The sequence below is a fragment of the Narcine bancroftii genome, chromosome 3 (genome assembly GCF_036971445.1).
Source record: "Narcine bancroftii isolate sNarBan1 chromosome 3, sNarBan1.hap1, whole genome shotgun sequence".
In the NCBI taxonomy this organism is placed as follows: domain Eukaryota; kingdom Metazoa; phylum Chordata; class Chondrichthyes; order Torpediniformes; family Narcinidae; genus Narcine; species Narcine bancroftii.
The window spans coordinates 45,934,558-45,957,876 of record NC_091471.1 but is presented as its reverse complement, the minus strand read 5'-3'; the positions used below and the strand labels follow the sequence as shown (position 1 = coordinate 45,957,876).

General features: G+C 43.1%; 1 protein-coding gene across 4 annotated transcripts in view; it reads right to left on the bottom strand.

The window, feature by feature from the left end:
• The window catches only part of LOC138757131 (WD repeat-containing protein 7), a 686,960-nt gene that overhangs the window by 500,712 nt on the left and 162,929 nt on the right, over positions 1–23,319 (bottom strand). For all 4 annotated transcript variants that reach the window (XR_011353355.1, XM_069923947.1, XM_069923949.1 and 1 more), the window contains one exon: positions 20,655–20,869. Coding sequence is in view for 3 of the 4 variants with exons in the window: in XM_069923947.1 (XP_069780048.1) it covers positions 20,655–20,869 (215 nt within the window). In the remaining variant the exon portion in view is untranslated. The remainder of the gene's footprint in view (positions 1–20,654; positions 20,870–23,319) is intronic.

Genomic DNA, 23,319 nt, shown 5'->3' with positions numbered 1-23,319 from the left:
CTAAATTACTAAATACAGTTTAGTTAATTATAATTTTTTACATCAGCTATTTTTGACTCCTGAGAAATTGAAAAGATATGGATTTAGTAATTCAGATTTATGTTTTAGATGTGGATTACATATTGGAATATTTTTACACGTAGATTGGCTTTGTGATAAAGTTCAACCATTTTGGGGAAAAAATTAGAACATTTTTTGAAAAATTATTTAAGATTAAATTGACATTAGACCCAGAAATTTTTTTGCTGGGTTATACTGTATCTGGGTTTTATACTGTATGCTGGTTTTTATACTGTATACTGGTTTTGGGTTTGACAAGTTTCAGATGGCTTTTGTTCGTTTCGCATTGGCGGTAGCACGGAAATGTATTGTGAAAGCCTGTCCCGCATCGGACTTGTCAGCCACAAACGAGCCTGCAGTTGACGTGAACATTTACCCCTCCATAAATCTTCGTCCGCGAAGGCAAGCCAAAGAATGTAGAGGTAAATATAGCTCATTGGCATAATGAATTGAGGTCTTGCATTTATATGGAGAAAATAACATATAATTTGCATGATAATTATTCTTTTTTTGTCCAGGTGTGGTCACCCTATTTGGAATGTGTGAGTTTAGAAATATGTTAAATCTTTTTATTACAAGTTTGTGATATCACACAATCTATGTATGTAATTAATTAATTGGTTATTTTTTTGCTCCCGTTGTGGGGCTTGCTGAGGTTAGGGGGAGGGGTGGGTTTGTTTTTTTTTTAAAGTTTATTTTGCTATTATTTCTATGGATTATTTCTTATGTATTTTGAAAATCTTAAATTGTTTTTTTTTAAAGGAGGCAGAGACAGTGATAGAGAGGAGCTTTTGGGAGACAGTCACCTCCAAAAGTCAAGAGACTATCAGGAGAGGGAAGGGGAATAAATAGACAGTGCAGAGCACCCCTGTGACCATTCTTCTCAACAACCAATATACCAGGAACAAGTCGTGATGGTCACATCTCTGGCACAGAGGCTCAAAAGGAAAGGGTGGAGAGAAGAGAATATGGCAGTTGGGAACTCATTGGTTAGGAGAGCAGATAGGAGGTTTGGTAAATGAAATCAAGGCTCCTGGGTGATATGTTTCCTCCCTGGTGCCAAGGCTAGGGATGTCTCTGATTGAGTTTATAGCATTGTGGAGGAGGAGGGTGAGCAGCCAGATGCTGTGGTCCATATGGGGACCAATGACAAGAGATAGGAGTAGGGATGAGATCCTGAAGAAGGAATATAGGGAGTTAGGAAAGAAGTAAAAAGCAGGACCTCAAGGGAGGTAATCTCAGGATTGCTTCTATGTGACATGCCTGAAAGGGTAGGAACAGGAAGTTGTGGCAGACGAATATGTGGCTGAAGAGCTGTTGCATTGAGCAGGGATTCAGATTTTTGGATCATTGGGTTCTCTTCTGGGGAAAAGGATAAAAAAAGACAAGCTGCATCTGAACTGGAAATGGACCTATATATTGGCAGGCAGGCTTGCTAGGCCTGTTGGGGAGAGTTTAAACGTTTGTCATGGGGATGGAAATCAGAACGCAAGTGCAGAGATTAGGGTAGAAGGACAAAAGCATGATGCTATGTGCTCTGAATTGGTGAAGAAGGGCAGGCAGGGACAAAACATGTGTCTATTTCAAAATTAGGAGTATTAGGAATAAAGGGGATGAACTTAGAGCATGGTTCAGAATATGGAACTACGACGTTGTGGCGGTGACTGAAACTTGGCTGGATGAAGGACAGGATTGGCTGATGCAGGTACCAGGGTTTAGGTGTATTATCAGGAATAGGATGGGAGGTATGCAAAGGGGGGAGGTGGGAGCAGCATTACAGATCAGAGATAGTGTCATGGCTATAGAAAGAGAACGCTGCAGAGGGAGAACCCATTGTGTCGGTGTGGGTAGATGTCAGAAATAGAAAGGGAGCCATCACCATGCTGGGAGTAGTCTATAGGCCCACAAATAGCAGATAACCAGTCAGATTTTGGAATGGTGCAGGGTTGTAGTTATGGGTGATTTCAACTTCCCTAATATTGACTGGTACCTCCTGACTGCAAGAGGGATAGATTAGGCTGAATTTGTCAGGTGTGTTCAAGAAGGATTCTTGACACAGATCTAGTTCTGGGTAATGAACCTGGTCAGGTGGCAGACCTCTTGGTGGGGAATCATTTTGGTGAGAGTGACCACAACTCCCTTAGCTTCAGCATTGCTATGGAAAAGGACAAAAACAGACAAAATGGGAAAGTGCTTAACTGGGGAAGGGCTAATTATGAAGGGATGAGGCAAAAATTAGTGAGAGTAAATCGGAAACATGTTCAAAGGTGAAAGCACAGAAGTAGTGTGGAAAAAGTTTAGGGACCACTTCAGCTGGGTTCAGGATATGTTTGTCCCTCTGGGACAAGGAAAAGATGATAGGAAAAGGGAAATCTGGCTGACGAAACAGGTGAGGCAACTAGTCAAGAGGAAGAAGAAAGCATACTATAGGTTAGATATATAGGATGCAGGATACAAGAAGGGTTCATGAGAAATATATTGTAGCCAGGAAGAAGCTTAAGAAATGCTTGTGTGTATTTTGGTTAGTATGGTTCATAGTGTGAAAATTTTTTTAAAAATTAAAAAAAAGAAAGGACTTGAAGTGAGCTCAAAGGGGACATGAGAATGCCTTGACATGTAGGATTAAGAAGAACCCCAAGGCATATGTGAGGATTAGAAGGATAATGAGGATGAGGGTGGGGCCACTAAAGAATAAAGGATTCAACATGTGCCTGGAGGCGGAAAAGTTGGTGAGATCCAAAATGAATACTTTGCTTCAGTATTCACCTTGATCAGGGTGAGGATAAAATAGAACAAGCTTGTGTGCTGATCAAGGAAGAGGAAGTGATGAATCTTGTTTAAAATATCAAAATTGCTAAGTCCCTGGGGACGGATGTGATATATCTAAGGTTGATGTGGGAAGAGAGAGAAGAACTAGCTGGGATCATAGCTAAGATCTTTTGCGAGGTTCCGGAAGATTGGAGAATGGCAAATGTTTAAAAATTGCATTTTGGAGTATCCTTGGAATTATAGTCCAGTGAGTCTTTCGTCAGTGGTGTGCAAGCTATTGAGAGGATTCTTGAGAATAAGTCTTTGAGCATTTGGAGAAGTGCAGTCTACTCAAGGATAGTCAGCATAGCTTTGTGAAGGGAAGGGCATGCCTCACAAGCCTAATTGAGTTTTTTGAGGAGGTAACAAAAGAAATTGATGTAGATGTGGTCACATGGATTTTATCAAAGCATGTGACAAGGTCCCCTATGAGAGACTAATCCAGAAAGTCATGAGATCAGTGGAACCTTGGCTATGCAGATAAAATATTGGCAGCAGGAAGAAAGCAGAGAGTAGTAGTGGAAGGAAACTATTCTGCCTAGAGGTCAGTGACTAGAGGAGTGCCGCAAGGATCTTTTCTCGGATCCCTGCTCTTCGTGATATTTATAAATGACCTGGATGAAGAGGAAGAAGGGTGGGTCAGTAAGTATGCAGAAGACATGAAGGTTGGAGGAGTTGTGGATGGAGCTGAAGGTTGTCGACGGTTACATGAGGTTATAGACAGCGTTCAGAGTTGGGCAGAAAAGTTGCAAGTGGTGTTCAATCTTGATAAGTCTGAGGAGATGCAGTTTGGAAGGACAAATCAGAAGGCTGGGTTACAAGATTAATGATCAGTTACTTAAGAGTGTGAATGAACAGAGGGACCTTGGGGTTCAAATCCATACATCCCTCAAGATCACCACACAGGTTGATAGGATAGTTAAGAAGGTCTATGGGATGCTGGGCTTCATTAATAGGGGGTTAGATCACACTTAGAGCATTGTGTTCAGATCTGCTCACCTCATTATAGCAAGGATATGGAAGCTATGGAGAGGGTGCAGAGGAGATTTACTAGGATGTTGCCTGGATTGGAAAACAAGTCATATGAGGCAAGATTGGCAGAGCTGAGACTTTTCACTTTGGAGCATAGAAGGATGACAGAAGACTTGATAGAGGTCTATAAGATTATGAGAGTCATAGATAAGAGTAGACTGCCAATACCTGTTTCCTCGGGCAGAGCAGGAATAGCAAACACCAGAGACATATGTACAAAGTTAAAGGTGGGAAGTCTGGGGTCAACATCCAGAGATAGTGGTGGAGGCTGAAACATTAGAGACATTTAAGAGACTCTTAGGCACATAGATAAAAGAAAAATAGAGGTGAGTTTAGTATTTTTTTTAGGGAATATATGGGTCAGCACAACATTGAGTGCCAAAGAGCCTGTACTGTACTGTAGGGTTCGATGTATCATAACCACACAAATTTCATTCATCTTTTGTCATGGTTATAATATTTTGAGGAATTTGTAAGATTTAGAGTAGGTCACATACATACATACACACATTTTAAAACGGATCTTATTTGAAAGAATGATGAATTCACATTGCAGGATCTCTGGAAAATATTATGCACATTTCACAAGCAGGTGCTAATAGAATGAGCTAATAGCTCATAAAATGCTGGACCATTGTCTTGCTGGAGTCAGGCTGACTACAAGTATCCTTTCTGCAAAGTGCTCACAGAAAGGTCACTCCTGGGTTTTGTTTATCTAACAACTTGAGCAGAAGGAAGAACTCCTGTTGTTTGTTGGAGAAGATGGGGGCTTTGCAAGTCACATGAGCCACATGCTTTTTCACTGGAGTCTCAGTTGTGGGGGGGGGGGGGGAAGAGAGAGAGAGAGAGAGAGAGAGAGAGAGAGAGATAAAGGACACAAGCTCTCTCAGTCAGTGTGTGGGACACTGAAAAGCATCTGAACAGCAATCCAGGAAGAACTGACGAAAAGTTCCAAAGCAGTGAATGGCTAGAAGTGCTATCTGACTGATCTTTCTCTTGGAATAAGTAGACAGAGTGGATCTTTGTGGTGGCCTAGAGGAAGAGGTTACCATTTGAAAAACCCTGATGGGGCAAGTTTCATCAGCGAGACCTTGAGGTGTCTAATGGTGGTACCTCAGTTGTGGAAATCCTGGAACAACAAATCTCTCTCTGCAAACCCTACAACAATCTTCCTGAGATTCCTTTCAAGCACCAAAGCCTGGTGAACTTTATACATATTAAATTTTGTGCACAGTATAAGAATTTCCTGCATCCAGAGAACTTAGAAAAAGAAGTGAGATTGAACTGTGAACCTAAGAACTTTTCTGAACTTACACACACATTGCATACACGTGCACTTAGAATTAGAAGGGGGTTCATTTGGTTCAGAGTTAAGTTAAAGTTTGATTCTATTTTCATGTTTGAAGTTGATTAAAAATAACTTTTGCTTTAAAAACCACTCGTCTTGGTGAATGTCTATTGCTGCTTGGTTTTGGGGTCCTTTGAGCTCGTAACAGTTTTATGCTGAAAATCAATATTACCCCCCAAATGCTTTGGTACCCAAGGGAACTCTAGGGTAATTTTCCCAGTCTTGACCACCCAAAGCACTGAGATTGTTATGGAATGGATTAATAAGATTATGATAAAATGGATTTTAAAAGGTATAGATTGTAGGAGTTAGTTTAGGTCACACTTCACAAACAAACATCTAATTTGGAATGCCAAAATCTCTGCAGAGGAGCCTTCATCTCTGCCACTGACTTTACAGAAACCAAGAGTGCCTGTGAAGACTTCACAAGTAGGTGTTAATTGGACGTTGTAGATATAAAACCTACGACCCAAGGACCTCGCTGCCACGTCCCAGCTTGCTTGGCCACGGCACACGAACCATGGGTGTAAAGGGTGGGGCCAGTACTGCGCACACTGCACTCCACCTAAAAGCTCCTTTGTGCAGGCCCGAGGACAGGGTCCTCCCCCTCCACGTCCTCCCCCTCCACGTCCTCCCCCTCCACGTCCTCCCCCTCCACGTCCTCCCCCTCCACGTCCTCCCCCTCCACGTCCTCCCCCTCCACGTCCTCCCCCTCCACGTCCTCCCCCTCCACGTCCTCCCCCTCCACGTCCTCCCCCTCCACGTCCTCCCCCTCAAAAGATGCTCACAAACTCAAGCTAGCATGCTGGAACATCAGAACCATGCTAGACAAGGCTGACAGCCACCGACCTGAACGTCGGTCTGCCCTCATTGCACATGAACTCCTCAGACTTGACATCGACATAGCCGCTCTCAGTGAAGTCCGCCTGGCAGATGTAGGCAGCCTCCAAGAACGTGGCGCGGGCTACACACTCTACTGGTCTGGCAAGCCTTTGGATGAACGACGCCTATCTGTTGTAGGCTTCATGGTCAAGAACTTCATTGCCTCCAAACTCGAAAACCTTCCGACAGGCCACTCGGACCGAATCATGTCCATGCGACTCCCCCTTCAAAACAAGCGTCGCATCACCCTCATCAGTGTCTGTGCTCCAACCCTCCAGGCGGAACCAGCAGAAAAGGACAAGTTCTACACTGACCTGCGCAACCTCATCCAACGCACCCCTACAGCCAACAAGGTTGTCATCCTTGGCGACTTCAACGCTCGCGTCGGCAAAGACTCAGAAACCTGGCCAGGAATCCTGGGCAAGCACGGCGTCGGCAAGTGCAACGACAATGGGCGCCTCCTGTTGGAGCTCTGCGCAGAACAGCGGCTTGTCATTACAAACACCCCTTTTCAGCAGAGGGACAGCCTTAAGACTACCTGGATGCATCCCCGATCCAAACACTGGCACCTCCTGGACTACATCCTGGTGCGAGAAAGTGACAAACGAGATGTGCTCCACACCAGGGTCATGCGCAGCGCGGAATGCCACACTGACCACCGGCTGGTTCGCTGCAAGCTCAACCTTCACTTCAAGCCAAAGCCCAGCAACAGTAAAGCCCCCAGAAAGAGGTTCAATGTTGAAAACCTGCAGTCAGACGAAGCGAGAGGAAACTTCCAGGCAAACCTCAAAGCTAAGCTCGACGATGCAATCCGCCTCACGGACCCGTCCCCTGAAACCCTCTGGCATCAGTTGAAGACTACCATACTGCAATCCACTGAAGAGGTACTGGGCTTCTCCTCCAGGAAAAACAAGGACTGGTTCGACGAAAACAGCCAGGAAATCCAGGAGCTGCTGGCAAAGAAGCGAGCTGCCCACCAGGCTCACCTTACAAAGCCGTCCTGTCCAGAGAAGAAACAAGCATTCCGTCGCGCATGCAGCCATCTTCAGCGCAAACTCCGGGAGATCCAAAATGATGGTGGACTAGCTTCGCCAAGCGAACCCAGCTCAGCGCAGACATTGGCGACTTCAGGGGTTTCTACGAGGCTCTAAAGGCTGTGTAAGGCCCCTCACCCCAAGTCCAAAGCCCGCTGCGCAGCTCAGACGGCAAAGTCCTCCTCAGCGACAAGATCTCCATCCTCAACCGATGGTCAGAACACTTCCAATCTCTTTTCAGTGCCAACCGCTCCAGCTCCCTCAACAGCCCCGAAGGCTAGAGCTGGATGAGGTCCTCACCCAGGATGAGACATATAAGGCAATCGAACAACTGAAAACAACTGAAAAGTGGCAAAGCAGCAGGTAAGGATGGAATCCCCCCCAGAGGTCTGGAAGACTGGCGGCAAAACTCTGCATGTCAAACTGCATGAGTTTTTCAAGCTTTGTTGGGACCAAGGAAAACTGCCTCAGGACCTTTGTGATGCCACCATCATCACCCTGTACAAAAACAAAGGCGAGAAATCAGACTGCTCAAACTACAGGGGAATCACGCTGCTCTCCATTGCAGGCAAAATCTTCGCTAAGATTCTCCTAAATAGAATAATACCTAGTGTTGCCGAGAATATTCTCCCAGAATCACAGTGCGGCTTTCGCGCAAACAGAGGAACTACTGACATGGTCTTTGCCCTCAGACAGCTCCAAGAAAAGTGCAGAGAACAAAACAAAGGACTCTACATCACCTTTGTTGACCTCACCAAAGCCTTCGACACCGTGAGCAGGAAAGGGCTTGGGCAAATACTAGAGCGCATCGGATGCCCCCCAAAGTTCCTCAACATGATTATCCAACTGCACGAAAACCAACAAGGTCGGGTCAGATACAGCAATGAGCTCTCTGAACCCTTCTCCATTAACAATGGCGTGAAGCAAGGCTGTGTTCTCGCACCAACCCTCTTTTCAATCTTCTTCAGCATGATGCTGAACCAAGCCATGAAAGACCTCAACAATGAAGACGCTGTTTACATCCGGTACTGCACAGATGGCAGTCTCTTCAATCTGAGGCACCTGCAAGCTCACACCAAGACACAAGAGAAACTTGTCCGTGAACTACTCTTTGCAGACGATGCCGCTTTAGTTGCCCATTCAGAGCCAGATCTTCAGCGCTTGACGTCCTGTTTTGCGGAAACTGCCAAAATGTTTGGCCTGGAAGTCAGCCTGAAGAAAATTGAGGTCCTCCATCAGCCAGCTCCCCACCATGACTACCAGCCCCCCCACATCTCCATCGAGCACACAAAACTCAAAACGGTCAACCAGTTTACCTATCTCGGCTGCACCATTTCATTAGATGCAAGGATCGACAACGAGATAGACAACAGACTCACCAAGGCAAATAGTGCCTTTGGAAGACTACACAAAAGAGTCTGGAAAAACAACCAACTGAAAACCTCACAAAGATAAGCGTATACAGAGCCGTTGTCATACCCACACTCCTGTTCGGCTCCGAATCATGGGTCCTCTACCGGCATCACCTACGGCTCCTTGAATGCTTCCACCAGCGTTGTCTCCGCTCCATCCTCAACATCCATTGGAGCGCTTTCATCCCTAACATCGAAGTACTCGAGATGGCAGAGGTCGACAGCATCGAGTCCACGCTGCTGAAGATCCAGCTGCGCTGGGTGGGTCACGTCTCCAGAATGGAGGACCATCGCCTTCCCAAGATCGTGTTATATGGCGAGCTCTCCACTGGCCACCGTGACAGAGGTGCACCAAAGAAAAGGTACAAGGACTGCCTAAAGAAATCTCTTGGTGCCTGCCACATTGACCACCACCAGTGGGCTGATATCGCCTCAAACCGTGCATCTTGGCGCCTCACAGTTTGGCGGGCAGCAACCTCCTTTGAAGAAGATCGCAGAGCCCACCTCACTGACAAAAGGCAAAGGAGGAAAAACCCAACACCCAACCCCAACCAACCAATTTTCCCCTGCAACCGTGTCTGCCTGTCCCGTATCGGACTTGTCAGCCACAAACGAGCCTGCAGCTGACGTGGACATTTACCCCCTCCATAAATCTTCGTCCGCGAAGCCAAGCCAAAGAAGAGAGAATTGAAATAGACTATTGTCTTTAAAGAAACAGCATATTTTAACAGATGTCCAGAGTCAGAAACTGATTAACCTTTTAATGCTAAACTGGTGCCAGTAATTCAAATTTCTGCTTGAAGTCTGCTGTTCTAGGAGGGGCCATGGGGTTTTGCAAACTGTGAGAGAGAGAAAACCATTCTTTTGGGGGTTGGGGGGAGAGAGAGGGAGAGAGAAGGTCAGTTTCACTCCAGCAGTTGGTGTGGATGGCTGCAAGTTTTGCAGACCTGCTGCAAGACACCATTTGAAGACTGGTTTTGAGTTCCAAGTTCAGCCTATTCTCAACCCTTGTTGTCAATTACAAGAAGCTTTGGCTGGTTATTTTGATTCTTCAAAAGAAGAATTTTGTGGTAACCTGGAAGAGGAGGTTACCTTTTGGAAAAACCTACGAGGAGGTAAGTTTCTTCGGCAAGACACTGAAGAGCCTGATTGAAGGAGATCAGTTTGTGTGTGTCCAATGAACAATAAATATCTCTATGAAACCAACAAGAACCATCCTGAGCGGTAATAAGGTAAAGCACCAGAGCCTGGTGAAGATAATAAATGTTAAATTCTGAGCACAGTATGGAAAATTGCCTGATACCAGTGAATTTGGATGAATGAAAAGTGAATGATTGAACAGTGAAACAAAGAACTTTCCTGAACACATATACATTATGTACACATTCGCTTAGAATTAGAAGGGGTGGTTAAATTAATAAGAGGTACAAGGACTGCCTAAAGAAAGCTCTTGGTGCCCGCCACGTTGACCACCACCAGTGGGCTGAAATCGCCTCAAACCGTGCATCTTGGCGCTTCACAGTTCAGCGGGCAGCAACCTCCTTTGAAGAAGACTGCAGAGCCCACCTCACTGACTAAAGACAAAGGAGGAAAAACCCAACACCCAACCCCAACCAACCAATTTTCCCTTGCAACCGCTCCAACCGTGTCTGCCTGTCTCGCATCAGACTTGTCAGCCACCAACGAGCCTGCAGCTGACGTGGACATTACCCCTCCATAAATCTTCGTCCGCGAAGCCAAGCCAAAGAAGAAGAAGAAGTTAAATAATGATCTTATTATTATGTATGAAGAAAATTAAAAACATTTTTGTTTAAGTGACCATTGGTGAATTTCTGTTGCTGGTGGTGTTTCTTTTGGAGCCCCCTGGGCTTATTACAAGATTTAAATAAAGCATAATACATGGATTAAACAAACACAAGGTCAACTGAATCTCAGAAACTAAGTTGTTGCACATCCAATTGAAAATTACTTCAGTCTTCTTGAATTTTTAAAAGAATTAAATGCATGCAAGACAAACAAGAGGAAAGACGGGCTTAAATGCCAGTGTTCAAAAAGCTACTGTATTTTCTTTCAGGTCAATAAACATGTTATCAAGCCAGAAGAGTTGCCCAATTGAAGCTTATTTTTACAAAGAAAACCATGTGGCAATTGGAATAGTCCCAAAGCATCACATGAAATGTTATCATACAGATCAGTGAGCTTTAAATTTGAAGTTGCCTAACTTCAGTGAGAATTTAGTTGTGTGGTCATTATGATTGATTTCAGTGTCCAACATTCATAGCCAGAAGTAAAGGGCGTGGACAAAGAATCAAGAGGCCAGGGTTCCTCTCAATTCATGTAACTCCATCAAAAAGTATAGCACACTACTTCTGTACAAACAGGTAAGTTCTCAGAATGTTAAATTAATTCAAATTCATATATTTAAACCATGAATTACAGGCAATATAAGATAAAGGCATCAAGATAGAACAAAGAACAGTACAGCATGGGAACAGCCCCTTCGGCCCACAATGTCTGGGACGAACAGGATGTCAAATGATTCCCCGCACATTCACGTGGCAATCGAGAAGTGCCTTAAACATATTGACTCTGCTTCCAACTCCTGGCAGCCTAGTCCCAACACTCACCACTATGTAAAAATACTCAAGCCATAGAAATGCATATTTCCACTCAACTCCACCTCCCCACCACATCCACCAACATTTTAAAACCATTTAAACCCTGGGAAAAATATTCTGTCTGTTTTATCAATGTCTATGATAATTTTATAAACTTCAATAAGGTTTTCCCTCAGTTGCGAATGCTTCAGAGAAAACACCCCAAGTTTGTCCAAACTCTCCTTGCAGTTCATGCCCTCTTATCCAGGTGGCATCCATGTATATCTCTTCTGTACCCTTTTCAAAGCTCCATGCCCTTCCTGTAATAGGGTGACTAGAATTGCATGAAACACTGCAACACTTCCATGCAGCTGCTACGTGACTTTGTTAGTCTTATGGTCAATTCCATGGTCAATGAAGGCAAGCAAACCATTTGCCCTCTTTACCACCCTATCTGTTTGTGTGGCTACTTTCAGGAAGCTAAGGGCTTGGAACCCAGATTCCTATAAACATTAAAACTGTCAAGAGTCCTGTCACTAATTATATTTAACTTCTCAAAGGGCAACACCTCAGACGTAACAGGATTAAACCCCATCTGTCATTTTTCTGCCCAGCTCTGAATTGATCGCAACATTTTTCCATTGCTCAACATAATGTTCACAACTCTACCAATTTTTGCGTCATTTTTAAATTTACTAACTAACTAATCCACCTACATTTTTTCTTCCAGGCAACATTGATCCCTACAGAACGCCACTGATCATGAGCTTCAGCAAGAATAATAACCCTTTAACCACTCTCTTCTGCCTTCTTTGGGCAAGCTAATTCCAAATCCAAACTATCAATTCACTGTAGATCCAATGCATCTTTACCTTCTGGATCAGCCTACCATAAAGTACATGGTCAAATGCCTTGTTAAAGTCCATGCAGACAACATCCTCTGCCCTACTATTAGCAACTATCTTCATCAACAAAAATAAGATTTGCAAGGTATTACCTGCCCTGCACAAAGCCATGCTAATTGTCCGTCTTTCCAAATCTGCTAAAAAAAACGTCCTCAAGTGTCTCACGAACCTAATTAAGTTTTTTGAGGATGTAACAAAAAAATTGATTTAAGTAGGGTATAGATTTTTATAACAAGGTGCTGATCTATGGAATCTTGGTTGTGTGGATTCAGATTTGGCTTGCATGCAAAAAGCAGAGGGTAGTAGTAAAGGGAACATGTTGTGCCTGGAGGTCAGTGACTTCTGGAGTTCCACAAGGATCTGCTCTGGGACACAGCTCTTTACGACTTTATTTTAATTTTACATTGAGACATACAGTGCAGTAATGGGGGCCAATTCACCCCCAGACTCTCAATGCTGTTGCTAGTGCACACCCACGGAGAGCGAGGAGAAACATAACCCCCGCGTCATCCAACCGCCGAGTCGACTGCAGTCAGCTCTGCACAGGATTTGAACGACCCACTAAAAAAAATTGACAGTAGCTTTATTTAAAATCCCGTGTCTGAAAGATCTGCACCCAAGTTGGTGGAGCCTCTGATCGGCAGCAACCACAAGGGGTTACAGACTACAGAGGAGCAGATTGGCACAGGGCACCAGAAAACGGGGAGACCACCCCCCAATCTGAGAACGAGAAGCAGAGGAGACGACCACGGTAGCCAAGAGCCTCTGAGGCTGAAAGACCCTCACATGTGGCAGGCTGCTGGCGACTCGAGGTGAGGAACCCATGGAGGCTGTGGGCTGCTGGAGACTGCTGTCGAGAGCTCGCGCTGGGTTGCGGACTGCTGGAGACTGGCTCGAAACTGGCTGAAGGGGTACCAGCCATCAGAACCGGGATGTGAGGGGGGGCACTGAAGGGTTCCTGATTGGGTTGCCAATGGTTTGGACTGGGCTCTGTGTGGCTGTGGAGGCTGCAGGAGTGCTGGAGACAAATCCATTGGCGCAAGGTGACTGGGAGGGGAGTCTCTTGTTTCTTTTTGACTGTAAGAGGCACTTCAGGCAATTTCTGCCGATTGCAAATCTGCCTGCTTTACAGGAGGTAAAATCAATTCTGTGTAATATAACACTGTTTCATTACATGACAATAAATTGATTCTTGATTTTGATCATGATCCCCCTGAACATTTCAAACAGTGGGAGAAAACTAGACCTCCCAGGGAAAACCAACCAAGGCAGACACGGGGGAGAATGCACAACCTCCTTACATACAGCACAGGATTTGAATCCTGGCTTTGATCGCTGGCACTATAAAGGCAATGTGCTAACTACTATGCCAACCAAGCCATCAATGTCCTGGATGAGAAAATGCAAGGATGGGTCAGTGAGTTTGCAGATGACATGCAAATTGAAAGTATTGTAGATAGTGTAAAAGATTATCGTAGGTTACAACAGGATATATTCAGGATGCAGTGTTGGGTATTGAAATGACAGATGGAGTTCAACCGGGATAAGTGTGAACTGATACACTTGGAATGTCAAACTAGAAGTTGGAGTATGCCGTTATTGACAGGATTCTTAACAGTGTGGAAGAACAGAGGGACCTTGAGGTCCAAATCCATAGATCTCTCAAGGTTGCCAAGGAGTTTGACGGTAATTAAAAAGGCTTTTGGTATTCATGAGTCGGGGGATTGAGTTCAAGAGCCATGATGCAACTCTGAAGCTCTATCAAACTCTAGTTAGTCTACATTTGGAATGCTGTGTTCAGATCGAGTCACCTCATTACAAGAAGAACATGGAAGCTTAGAAGAGTGTGCAGAGATTTCCTCGGATGTACATTCCAGGCACACACTACTCTCCATTAAAAAAAAATTACCCTGACGCCTCCCCTTACATTTCCTCCCCTCACCTTATGCAGATGTCTTCTGGTATTTGCTCCTGTCACCCTGAGGATCTTAAAATCTTGTTGACATCCAATAAGTCACCTTATTCACTCAAAAGTAAATTTGAGGTCATCATAGACATCAAAGGGATAAATTTGATGAGCTCATCATGAGGCATCAACAATGTAGCCATTAATATAGCAGGAAGAATGGACAAGCCTTGCCTGTGTAGGCTTGTGGTATGGAATGCTCCACCTAGCCAACAAAAAGGTAGAAATAGCTTGAACCCATTTGAGTACCCTGGCTACTCCTCTGAATTGGAGAAGGTGAGATGTGTGAAAGGAGAAGTTAATGAGGATACGACCAGTTCTGCCAGGAGGTGAACTGGTTTGGTCTATTGCTGAGAAAGAAACTTTACCCTCTGCTGCTAACTTTCACTGACATCAAATTCACTTGGATCTTTTCTGGCAATCTCCCCTTTCTCAATCTCTCTGCCTCCATCTTGGAAAACAAACTCTTGACAGGCATTTTCTATAAACTCACAAACTTCTACATTTACTCAACAACACTTCTTCACAACCTGTATCCTGTAAGGATTCTATACTACCCCTCAATTCTTCTGTCTCCATTGCATCAGCTCCCGGGATGAAGTCTTCCATTCCAAAACATCCACGATGTCCTTTTCCTTCAAAAAGAATGTACCTTCCCTCTACTGCAATCAATTTACCCCTGACCAGCATCTCTCCTATTCGCACAAATTTACCTTGGCTCCCTCCACCCCAAAGCACAACAAGGACAGGATTCCTTGTCCACACCTTCCACCCCATCAGCTTCCACAGCCAACATATTATCCTCCACAATTTCCGCCACTTGCAATGTGATCCCATCACCAGATACATCTTCCCCTCTCCACTTTCCACAGGGACCGGAGGCTCCCTCCGTGACTTCCTCGTCCACTCATCCTTTCCCATTAACTGCCTGCTTGACCACAGAAAATACTACACTTGCACCCACACCTCACCCCTCACCACCATTTGAAGTCCAAAAACAGTTCTTTCAAGTGAAGCAACATTTTACTTGTGAATCTGCAGGGGTCATCTGCTGCATCTGGTGCTCCCGTTGTGGCTTCCTTCATATCAGAAAGACTGCACAAAGAATGGGAGATCCATTTTCTTGAGCAACGTCAACCTGTCCACTGCAAGAAGGAGGACCTCCCAGTGGTCAACCACATCTATCTCCCACACCAACATGTCTGTCCATGGCCTCATGCACTGCCAAACAGAGGCCATCTGCAAATTGGAAGAACACCACCAAATATTCCCTCTGGGTACTCTCCAACCAGATGGCGTACACGTTGACTTCTCTGGTTTCTGTTCAGCCCTTACTCTCTCTCCTTCCCCCCCTCCCCTTTCCTCCAGCTTCCTACATCCTTCCCTAGCCATTCAGAGTGCTACCCCTCCACATCACTTCTCAGCTTTTTTTTCTCTTCTGTCCTCCACCCACATGCTGTTGGCATGTGCTCTTTCTCCGCCCCTTCTTCCCTCCTGTGTATCCATCCGCACAGAAGACCAATTTTTTTAAAATACAAAATGTATGCATTTTATGTTGTATTTGACAAACATTTACAAGAATACAGGGCATGTAAGAGCAAAAATCTGCATGCTTACCTTGTTAATCGGTGTTCCGGGGTCTGTAGGCTGGGCGCAGTTATCTTGATTCCTGTGCGCATGCATGAGTCATGGGTTGGCACATGGGTTCACATATTGGAGTTTGGTCGGCCCATGCATGGTGCTCTCATGTATTGGAGTTTGGTCGGCCCATGCATGGTGCCTTCATGTATTGGAATTTGGTCGGCCCATGCATGATTTAAGCACCCTGATGATATTGAATTTTCACTCTTGACTCTCGCACATGGGCCAACCGAACTCCAATATGCAAACCCATTGCACATGCACAAATAGAACTCCACGCACACGCATAGGAATCAAGATGGCTGTGCCCAGCCTATGAACCCTGGAACGCCGACTAACAAGGTAAGTATGCACATTTTGGCTCTTGCATGTCCTGTATCCCTGTTATAGTTTGTCATATACAAAAAAAAACTACAACGAAAAAAGTGATTGAAAAGTTTGCTTTAAGACTTCGGTACTCCACACGCACAGGCTAAATTCCAACTTGCGTCCATTCCAAAATACCACCGATCCTTCGGTCCAAATTACGATCATAAGTCAGAGACTACCTGTATACCTTTGCTTCCTATGGATGCTAAATGAGCTGCAGATTTTCTCCAGCACTTTTGTGTATTGCTCTACAATCAGAACTACAGGCTTTACTGTTCAAAGACATCAGCCACGATATGAATAGTGGAATAGGGTGTATGACCTAATTCTGTTCCGAAGTCTAATTGGCCTAACCAACTTAAAAGACCCATCTCTTCTTGACCTCTAAATTCCCTAAATGATTAGAATTCTCTACGCTGCTCTAATAGCCCTCCAAGTCCATCTAATTAAATGTGGAGGGTTTGGAAAAGATTTAGCAGGATGTAACCTGGACTGGTGAGTGTATCCGGAAGGAAGGACACACACAAAAGGACACACGGACACACACACGGACACACACGCGGACACACACACACAGTGCTGGGTGGCTGGAATGAATTAAAAGTTATAACATAAAACTGGAGAAACTCAGCAGGCCACACAGTGTACTTTAAAAGGCAAAGATTAAGATGTAGGCAGGCAGCAGAATAAAATGTTGGGGGGTGGGAAGTAGGGCCAGCAGCAAGAGCCTACAAAACAGGTAGAAGGGGTATAGTTCTCTGAAGGGAAAGAGAAGAAGGTGGAGAGCTGGAGGAAAGGAAAGAGAGGGATAGAAAAGAGTGGGAGAACAGGAAGTGGTCAAGCAGAAACTGGTGAAGTCAATGTTAACGTCATATGGTTGAAGAGTGCCTAGATGGAATATGAGATGCTGTTCATCCAATTTATGAGTGACTCAGGTTTGGCAGTGAACAAGGCCGTGGACAGACATGTCAGCGCAGGAGAAGGGTACAGAATTGCAATAATTGGCCACTGGGAGATCCTCATCATTAATGTAGACTGAGCGAAGGTGCTCACCTGAAATGCATTAACAGGGCTGGTGGAGGCTGGTACACTAGGGACATTTAGAAGTCTTAGACAGGCAGGTGGATGCCAAAAAAAGAGTCCTGGGTGTGAGATAGGGAAGATTAAGATGTTTAAGATTTATATACTTTGACACAACATCAAGGGCCAAGTGGCTTGTAGAATGATGTAATTTTCTGTTCTACTGATGTAAAGTATTCATTTAGTCCCTCATTCACCTCTCGATTCCAGGCAGAAATTTCCTTCTTTGTCCTTGAGTGGTCCTTTCTTCTCCATCATTATCTTCTTGATTTTAATGCAAGCATAAAGTTCCTCAGGATTCTCTTTAACACTACTCACCAAGGGCACTCCATGGCCCCTTTTAACATTCCAAATGCCAACTTACATTCCTCAAGGGCCCTTTCTGAATTTTGCCTATAAAACAAAATTACATATGCTTCATTTTCATTTAGACCAAATTAACAATCTCGCTTGTCATCCAATATTCTTTAACCTTCCCAATGCTGTCCTTCCTCTTCAATGGAACATACCAGTCCTGGACTCCAATCAGCTGGTCCTGAAGCAACTCACACAGGCAGCCACCACATGGTGGCACTGCTGCATTCCTATTCAGAGGACACATTGCATGCCAATCAAGGTCAAGACTCACTTCAAGCCATCAAGGTGACCCTTGCGATTGACCCATCTAAATTACCAAATTTACCAGACAACCTGCCTGGACGTTGCCCTGACCTTCACCCAATTGGCCCAGATGAATCACCCTGCTGAGCCCCTGCACTTGGTTTCAAGCCATTGGCCAAAGCAGCCAATGGGGCCCTGCCTGCCCCGAGTGATTGGCCCCCCTAATACCAACTGCAGAACTATAAAGGACCATGTGCCCCTTTGTTGTGCCTCTTTTGTCCTTTCGTGGCATGTATCACATTTTGCATTGAGTTGGGGTGAATCCCGAGGTTAGGTAGCTTGAGCCGTGTCCGTACCAGTCAAGGGATGGGGGCATGTAGTATCACCTTGATTCTGATTGTTGATTGTATGTATACTTAAGTATTTTCCACAGTTTCTGTCAGTTTCTCCCACGTTATGCAAATTGTATATTTACCCCTTGCAATATTGCGTGTGTGTGTAGGTTCATTTAGTATTTTGACCCTGTTGTCCCATTTGCATCCCCAAAATAAACTTGTGCTTTGTACCTCGATCTTGGTCTGGTTCTTAACCACTGAGATCCACACGTACCCTTACATGTCAAATGTAGATGCCTGATAACAGCTCCTTCTCATCAACTCCTCTGCTCCTGTCTAAAACTGACATAATTTGCCTTTCCCCAGTTTGGTGACATTCCAACAAACTCATGCATAATCCTTATTCATAATTATCTTAAAACATGAGGTGTTGCGATCACTGTTTCCAAAAATGCTCTCTCAATGAAACTCCTTTGCACAGGCTCATTTTCCAATATTGTTGGTTAAACTACCTGCATGTCGTTTTAAGAAAAAAAATTCCTGATTTTTGATAAAGAATGTCACAGTTTTTTTTCTATCACCATTTGAAAACCACAGCCCAGGCTCTAAAGTATTCAATGTTAATTTAAAACTCCAAAGGCATTTGAACATACAAGTTTTAAATTCACTAACTAAATGCAATGTTTGCATACATTAAATTAAAATATATTTTGGCAACATTAGCCATATGAAAATAAAAAGTGTGAATTCTTCAAGAAAATAGGAAATGGCCTGAATAGAAAGGCAATTGAAACAGTACTCAACATTCAATGAAAAAACAATTTGAACCAATTATATATGACATTTAAAAATACCTTTGCTTCAATGAAAAAATGCTATCAAACCTCAAGATCCTAGCAAATTTTTCATTCCTTTGAATTCCTAAGATGATTCTCTGAGATGCTGCAAATCCGACTCATATGCTAGTAATCAGCGAGCTTCCTGTAAATTATTTTTGTTAACTATTTTTAAAAAGCCTCATTGCTGATAAACTCCTGATACAGGAAGTCCCCTCTCAATAACAAGGTATTATCCTACTATCATTTTTCAGATATGAGCTTTTAATACTTGCTTTAATTTCTGTAAAGGAGCATTGCAGAGTGCCTAATCAGTGATTAATCCTTTGTTCTTATAATTGTCACCAGAGAAATAATAAACATTATTTCAGCTGCAATCACACATCAACGGGCCATATATTTTTATGTACAGAAGCCCGATTCATATTTGTCATTTCAAATGCTATTACCTCTAAATTGCACTTTAAAAAGAACTATTAAAAATTCAAAGCAAAAAAATAAAAGTGGGACTTGCAATGGGAACACTACAAATAATGCACAAGTTAAAGAGCAATATCAAGTAGATCACCCACGTTACAGAGATAAATGCTGTTAGACACATAATCGCAGTATTACAAGTCTGTTGACTGTCCTTTGAAAATTCATGTGCAATGCACCAATTTATGCACAAAGGTACAGGAGAGACTCAGCAGATCAAGACGCATCCATCAGAAGTGAAATGCAATCATTTTGGGCTCGAGCCTTTCCTCAGCCTTTTACCAGTTTCAGACCAATTTATATGCCCACTATTCAAACTGAATACATTTGTACCATATTTTTTAAAAAAAATTATTTAAATTGATGTTTGTTTGATCCTTATTTAAAGTATTATAATTACACAGAGGAATGTGATACAAGAAAACGTGACTTATGCAAGCATCACACATAGTTAAGGCTTATGCATATTGATGCTCTTTTGTTTTAAATAATGATCTGAATATATCAAAATATATTCAACTCTTCCTCCAAATATTAATTTGGTTAAAATCCAAATTGATTGCACCACTTCATATACACAAGATCATGAGAGGCTGAGATAGAGCTGATAACCAGAACCTTTTTCCTTGGGCGGCAATAACAAATACCAGACTACATAGGTTTAAACGTGATGGAAGGAAAGTTTAGGGGTGATTTCATTCATTTTGATTACTCTAAAAGTGGTGGGTGCCATTGCTAGAGATTGATCCAAAAATGACATTCAAAAGTCCCCTAGATTTGGCCCATGGATGTAATAAAAATAGAGGGTTATGGGTGTGAGGTAGGGAAAAGTGAGATTGCTGTGGAATAGATTTAGTAAGGTCAACACAATGTTTTGGGCTAAAGAGCCTGTAATGTGCTGTAATGGTCTATGTTTGATTAATACACATCATTCCCAGAATCCCAAAATTGTGAAACTCTGAAGAATCTTTCCACTTTTTCTAGAATATTAAATTTTATTTTCCAAGCTTGAAGTAATTTTCTGATTCATACAATTTTGTGTTGTGCAGTGCAATGTAGATATGAGAATTAATTCAATTATTTTCTATAAAAATATCTTACTTTTCCTTTCAAAATATCTCCTTGAGCTGGCATAGACCAGGAGGTTGAAGGACCTCGTTCGGTTTCATCACAATGAAAAATTACAGCCAAATTTATTAAAATTGGCATTGAATCCATTTTTTTTTAAATTGAGTTTTGTAACATTCAAATGCAAGAGACATTCTGTAATACCTTATCAGCAGCTTCAGAGGCCAAAAGATTGGTGGCAAGTGTCTGCAACTTATGGTGCGCCATATGTTTCAAAGCTGTGAGGCTCCGTCGCGTCATGGCTTGTTTCAGATTTACTGCTGGGTGACTCAAGGTGTCCACAATAGCTGGAACAGCTTCATCGCAGGCATTCAGAATTTCGATGGCAGTTATACCCATAACACAGCGATCTAAAGCACCTGAATAGACAAAAGAAAAAGTCGCCATGGAGTATTTGCAATGGCAATTAACACTTTCAAAATCCTGGGGTGATGCAAACAAGTGCAGAAGATAATTGAATGCTGATTAGGTGCTGCTCATGAAAGATGATACTTCTTTCTAGTTCCCTTTCCTTACCCAAAGATACTTTTAATTTTCACATTCTTAAATTATGAAGAAATTTAAATATCTAATTTGAATGAATTTGCTTTATTTTTTCACTCCGTTTAGCACCAAAATACATAATGGTCAAATAAAAACACGAGATGTACAAAATATCACACTCCATTTCACATGTCAGGAAGCTACAAAGCTCTGGTTAGGCCACCTTTGGAGCATTGTGTGCATTTCTGGTTGCTGCATTATAGGAAGGATGTGGAGTATTTGGAGAGGGTGCAGACGAGGTTCACCAGAATGTTGCATTGATTAGAGATTACGAGCGGGAAGAGATGAGGTGGTTGTTTTTTTTTGGGAGAGTGTCAGACCTGAGGGAAGTCTTGAAAGAAATTTGTAAAATTATGAGAGACATAGAAAGGGTTGATGGTCAGACTCCTTGCTCTGGAATGGAAATTTAGAGGCATTTAGACTGGTGCATGAACAGGCAAGCAAACAGGGGAGAGAGGGAATGGATCATGTGCAAGCCGGGATGCCTCACCTCAGGCCAGCATATCAAGGCAATCAAGAAAATGACATTCAACATTTCTACTTTCTTAGAAGTTTGGGATGATTGAGCATATGGTTGAATACTCTATCAAACTTCTACTGTGGAAACAAAAATGATTGGTTGAATCATGGCTTGGTATGGAAAGTTAAATGCCCAGGAATGCAGAAGGCTGCAGAATTTGGCCAGCAGAGCCAAGTCCATCATGATCACCAATCTATTATCCACACAAGGTTCCGCCTCAAGAAAGCTGCCAAATTCATGTGAGCTCTTTCACCCTTGTCACAGCTTCTTCTCATTGTTACCTCCACGACCACAACAGTGGATCGAGGCAGTATATGGTGCCGAGATTCTCATGGGATAATAAGCTGAACACTGTATTCAGCAGCCATGAGACAACACACCCCAATGCCTTCCCAATCAATGTAGGGGCTTCAACTCGGCCACCCTGAAGAAGTTTCTAACAAACTATCACCAACATATTACCTATGCAATCAGAGGAGCCAACATACATGACATTTGTTATACCACCATCAAGAACGGCTACCAAGTCATATCATGCCCACACTTCACTAAGTCTGATCACCTGACTGTTCTTTTACTCCCGGTGTTCAACAGAGAAAAGGGACTACAGCAGCAGTGATGATAGTGAACATGTGGTTGAGGGAGGTGGAGAAGTGCCGGCAAGACTGCTTTGAATCAGTGAACTGGACAATATTCAAGGAGTCATCTTCAAACTTGAATGAATATGCCACGGCTGCCACCAACCTCATCAGGACCTGTGTGGATGAGTGTGTACCCTCATGCACGTACCATGAATACCCCAACCAAAAGGCATGGATAAATCAAAGGATTTTCAACCTAAGCCAATGGTGTTTAAGACCAATAATCCAGACCTTGACAGTAAGTCAGAGTATTTCCCATTCTCCAGTTTTGCTCATGCCTAGTCCCTCAGCTCTCTCCTCCAGATTGGCCTCCTTCCCCTTAAGCTAATTTACTCTGCCTGCTACTTGTGATATTTTCCAGGTTTCATAAAGGAATGTTAAAAATAGTCACTTTCTTTCAGAAAAAGGTCATGACTAATGCCAATAAAGAACATGGGTTGGAAGGAAAATGAGGGAGTGAATTAAGTACTTAAACCCCACCTTCTCCCAATAATTATCTATGTTTTTTTCATGGATCCTTTTAATATGAATAAAATGTTTATTAAAATTGTTTCGAGCCCAGAGGACCCCAAAACCCAGCAGCAACAGATATTCACCGAGACAAATGTTGCTTTTAATTATCCGTAAACATGAAAACAGAATCACAATTTAACTTGTCACTATTAACTAACCGAACTTAACCCCCTTCTAATTCTAAGCGCATGTAATGTGCGTATAAGTTTAGAAAAATTCTTTGATTCATAATCCAATCTCATTTCTCATTCCTCCAAGTTCACCGATTGCAGGCAATTCTTATACTGTGCACAAAATTTACCATCTACGCTCATTCTTATTGGTTTCAGTGTTACGGAGTCCAGTGGACCCCAAAAAGCAGCAGCAATAGATATGCACCACAACACAGGGTTACTTAAACAAAAGTAGTTTCTAATTATAAATGAACAAGAAAACAGAATTAAACTTATTACTTAACCTACCATTATCCTCATAATAAGGTTTCAACATATTTATGTGACAAACTTGAGTTTTATACCGTCTATCTGGAGTGTTAACAACATAGTCAACATCATTCAGTTTTGATTTAATTGTGTCTGGTCCAGAAAATCTA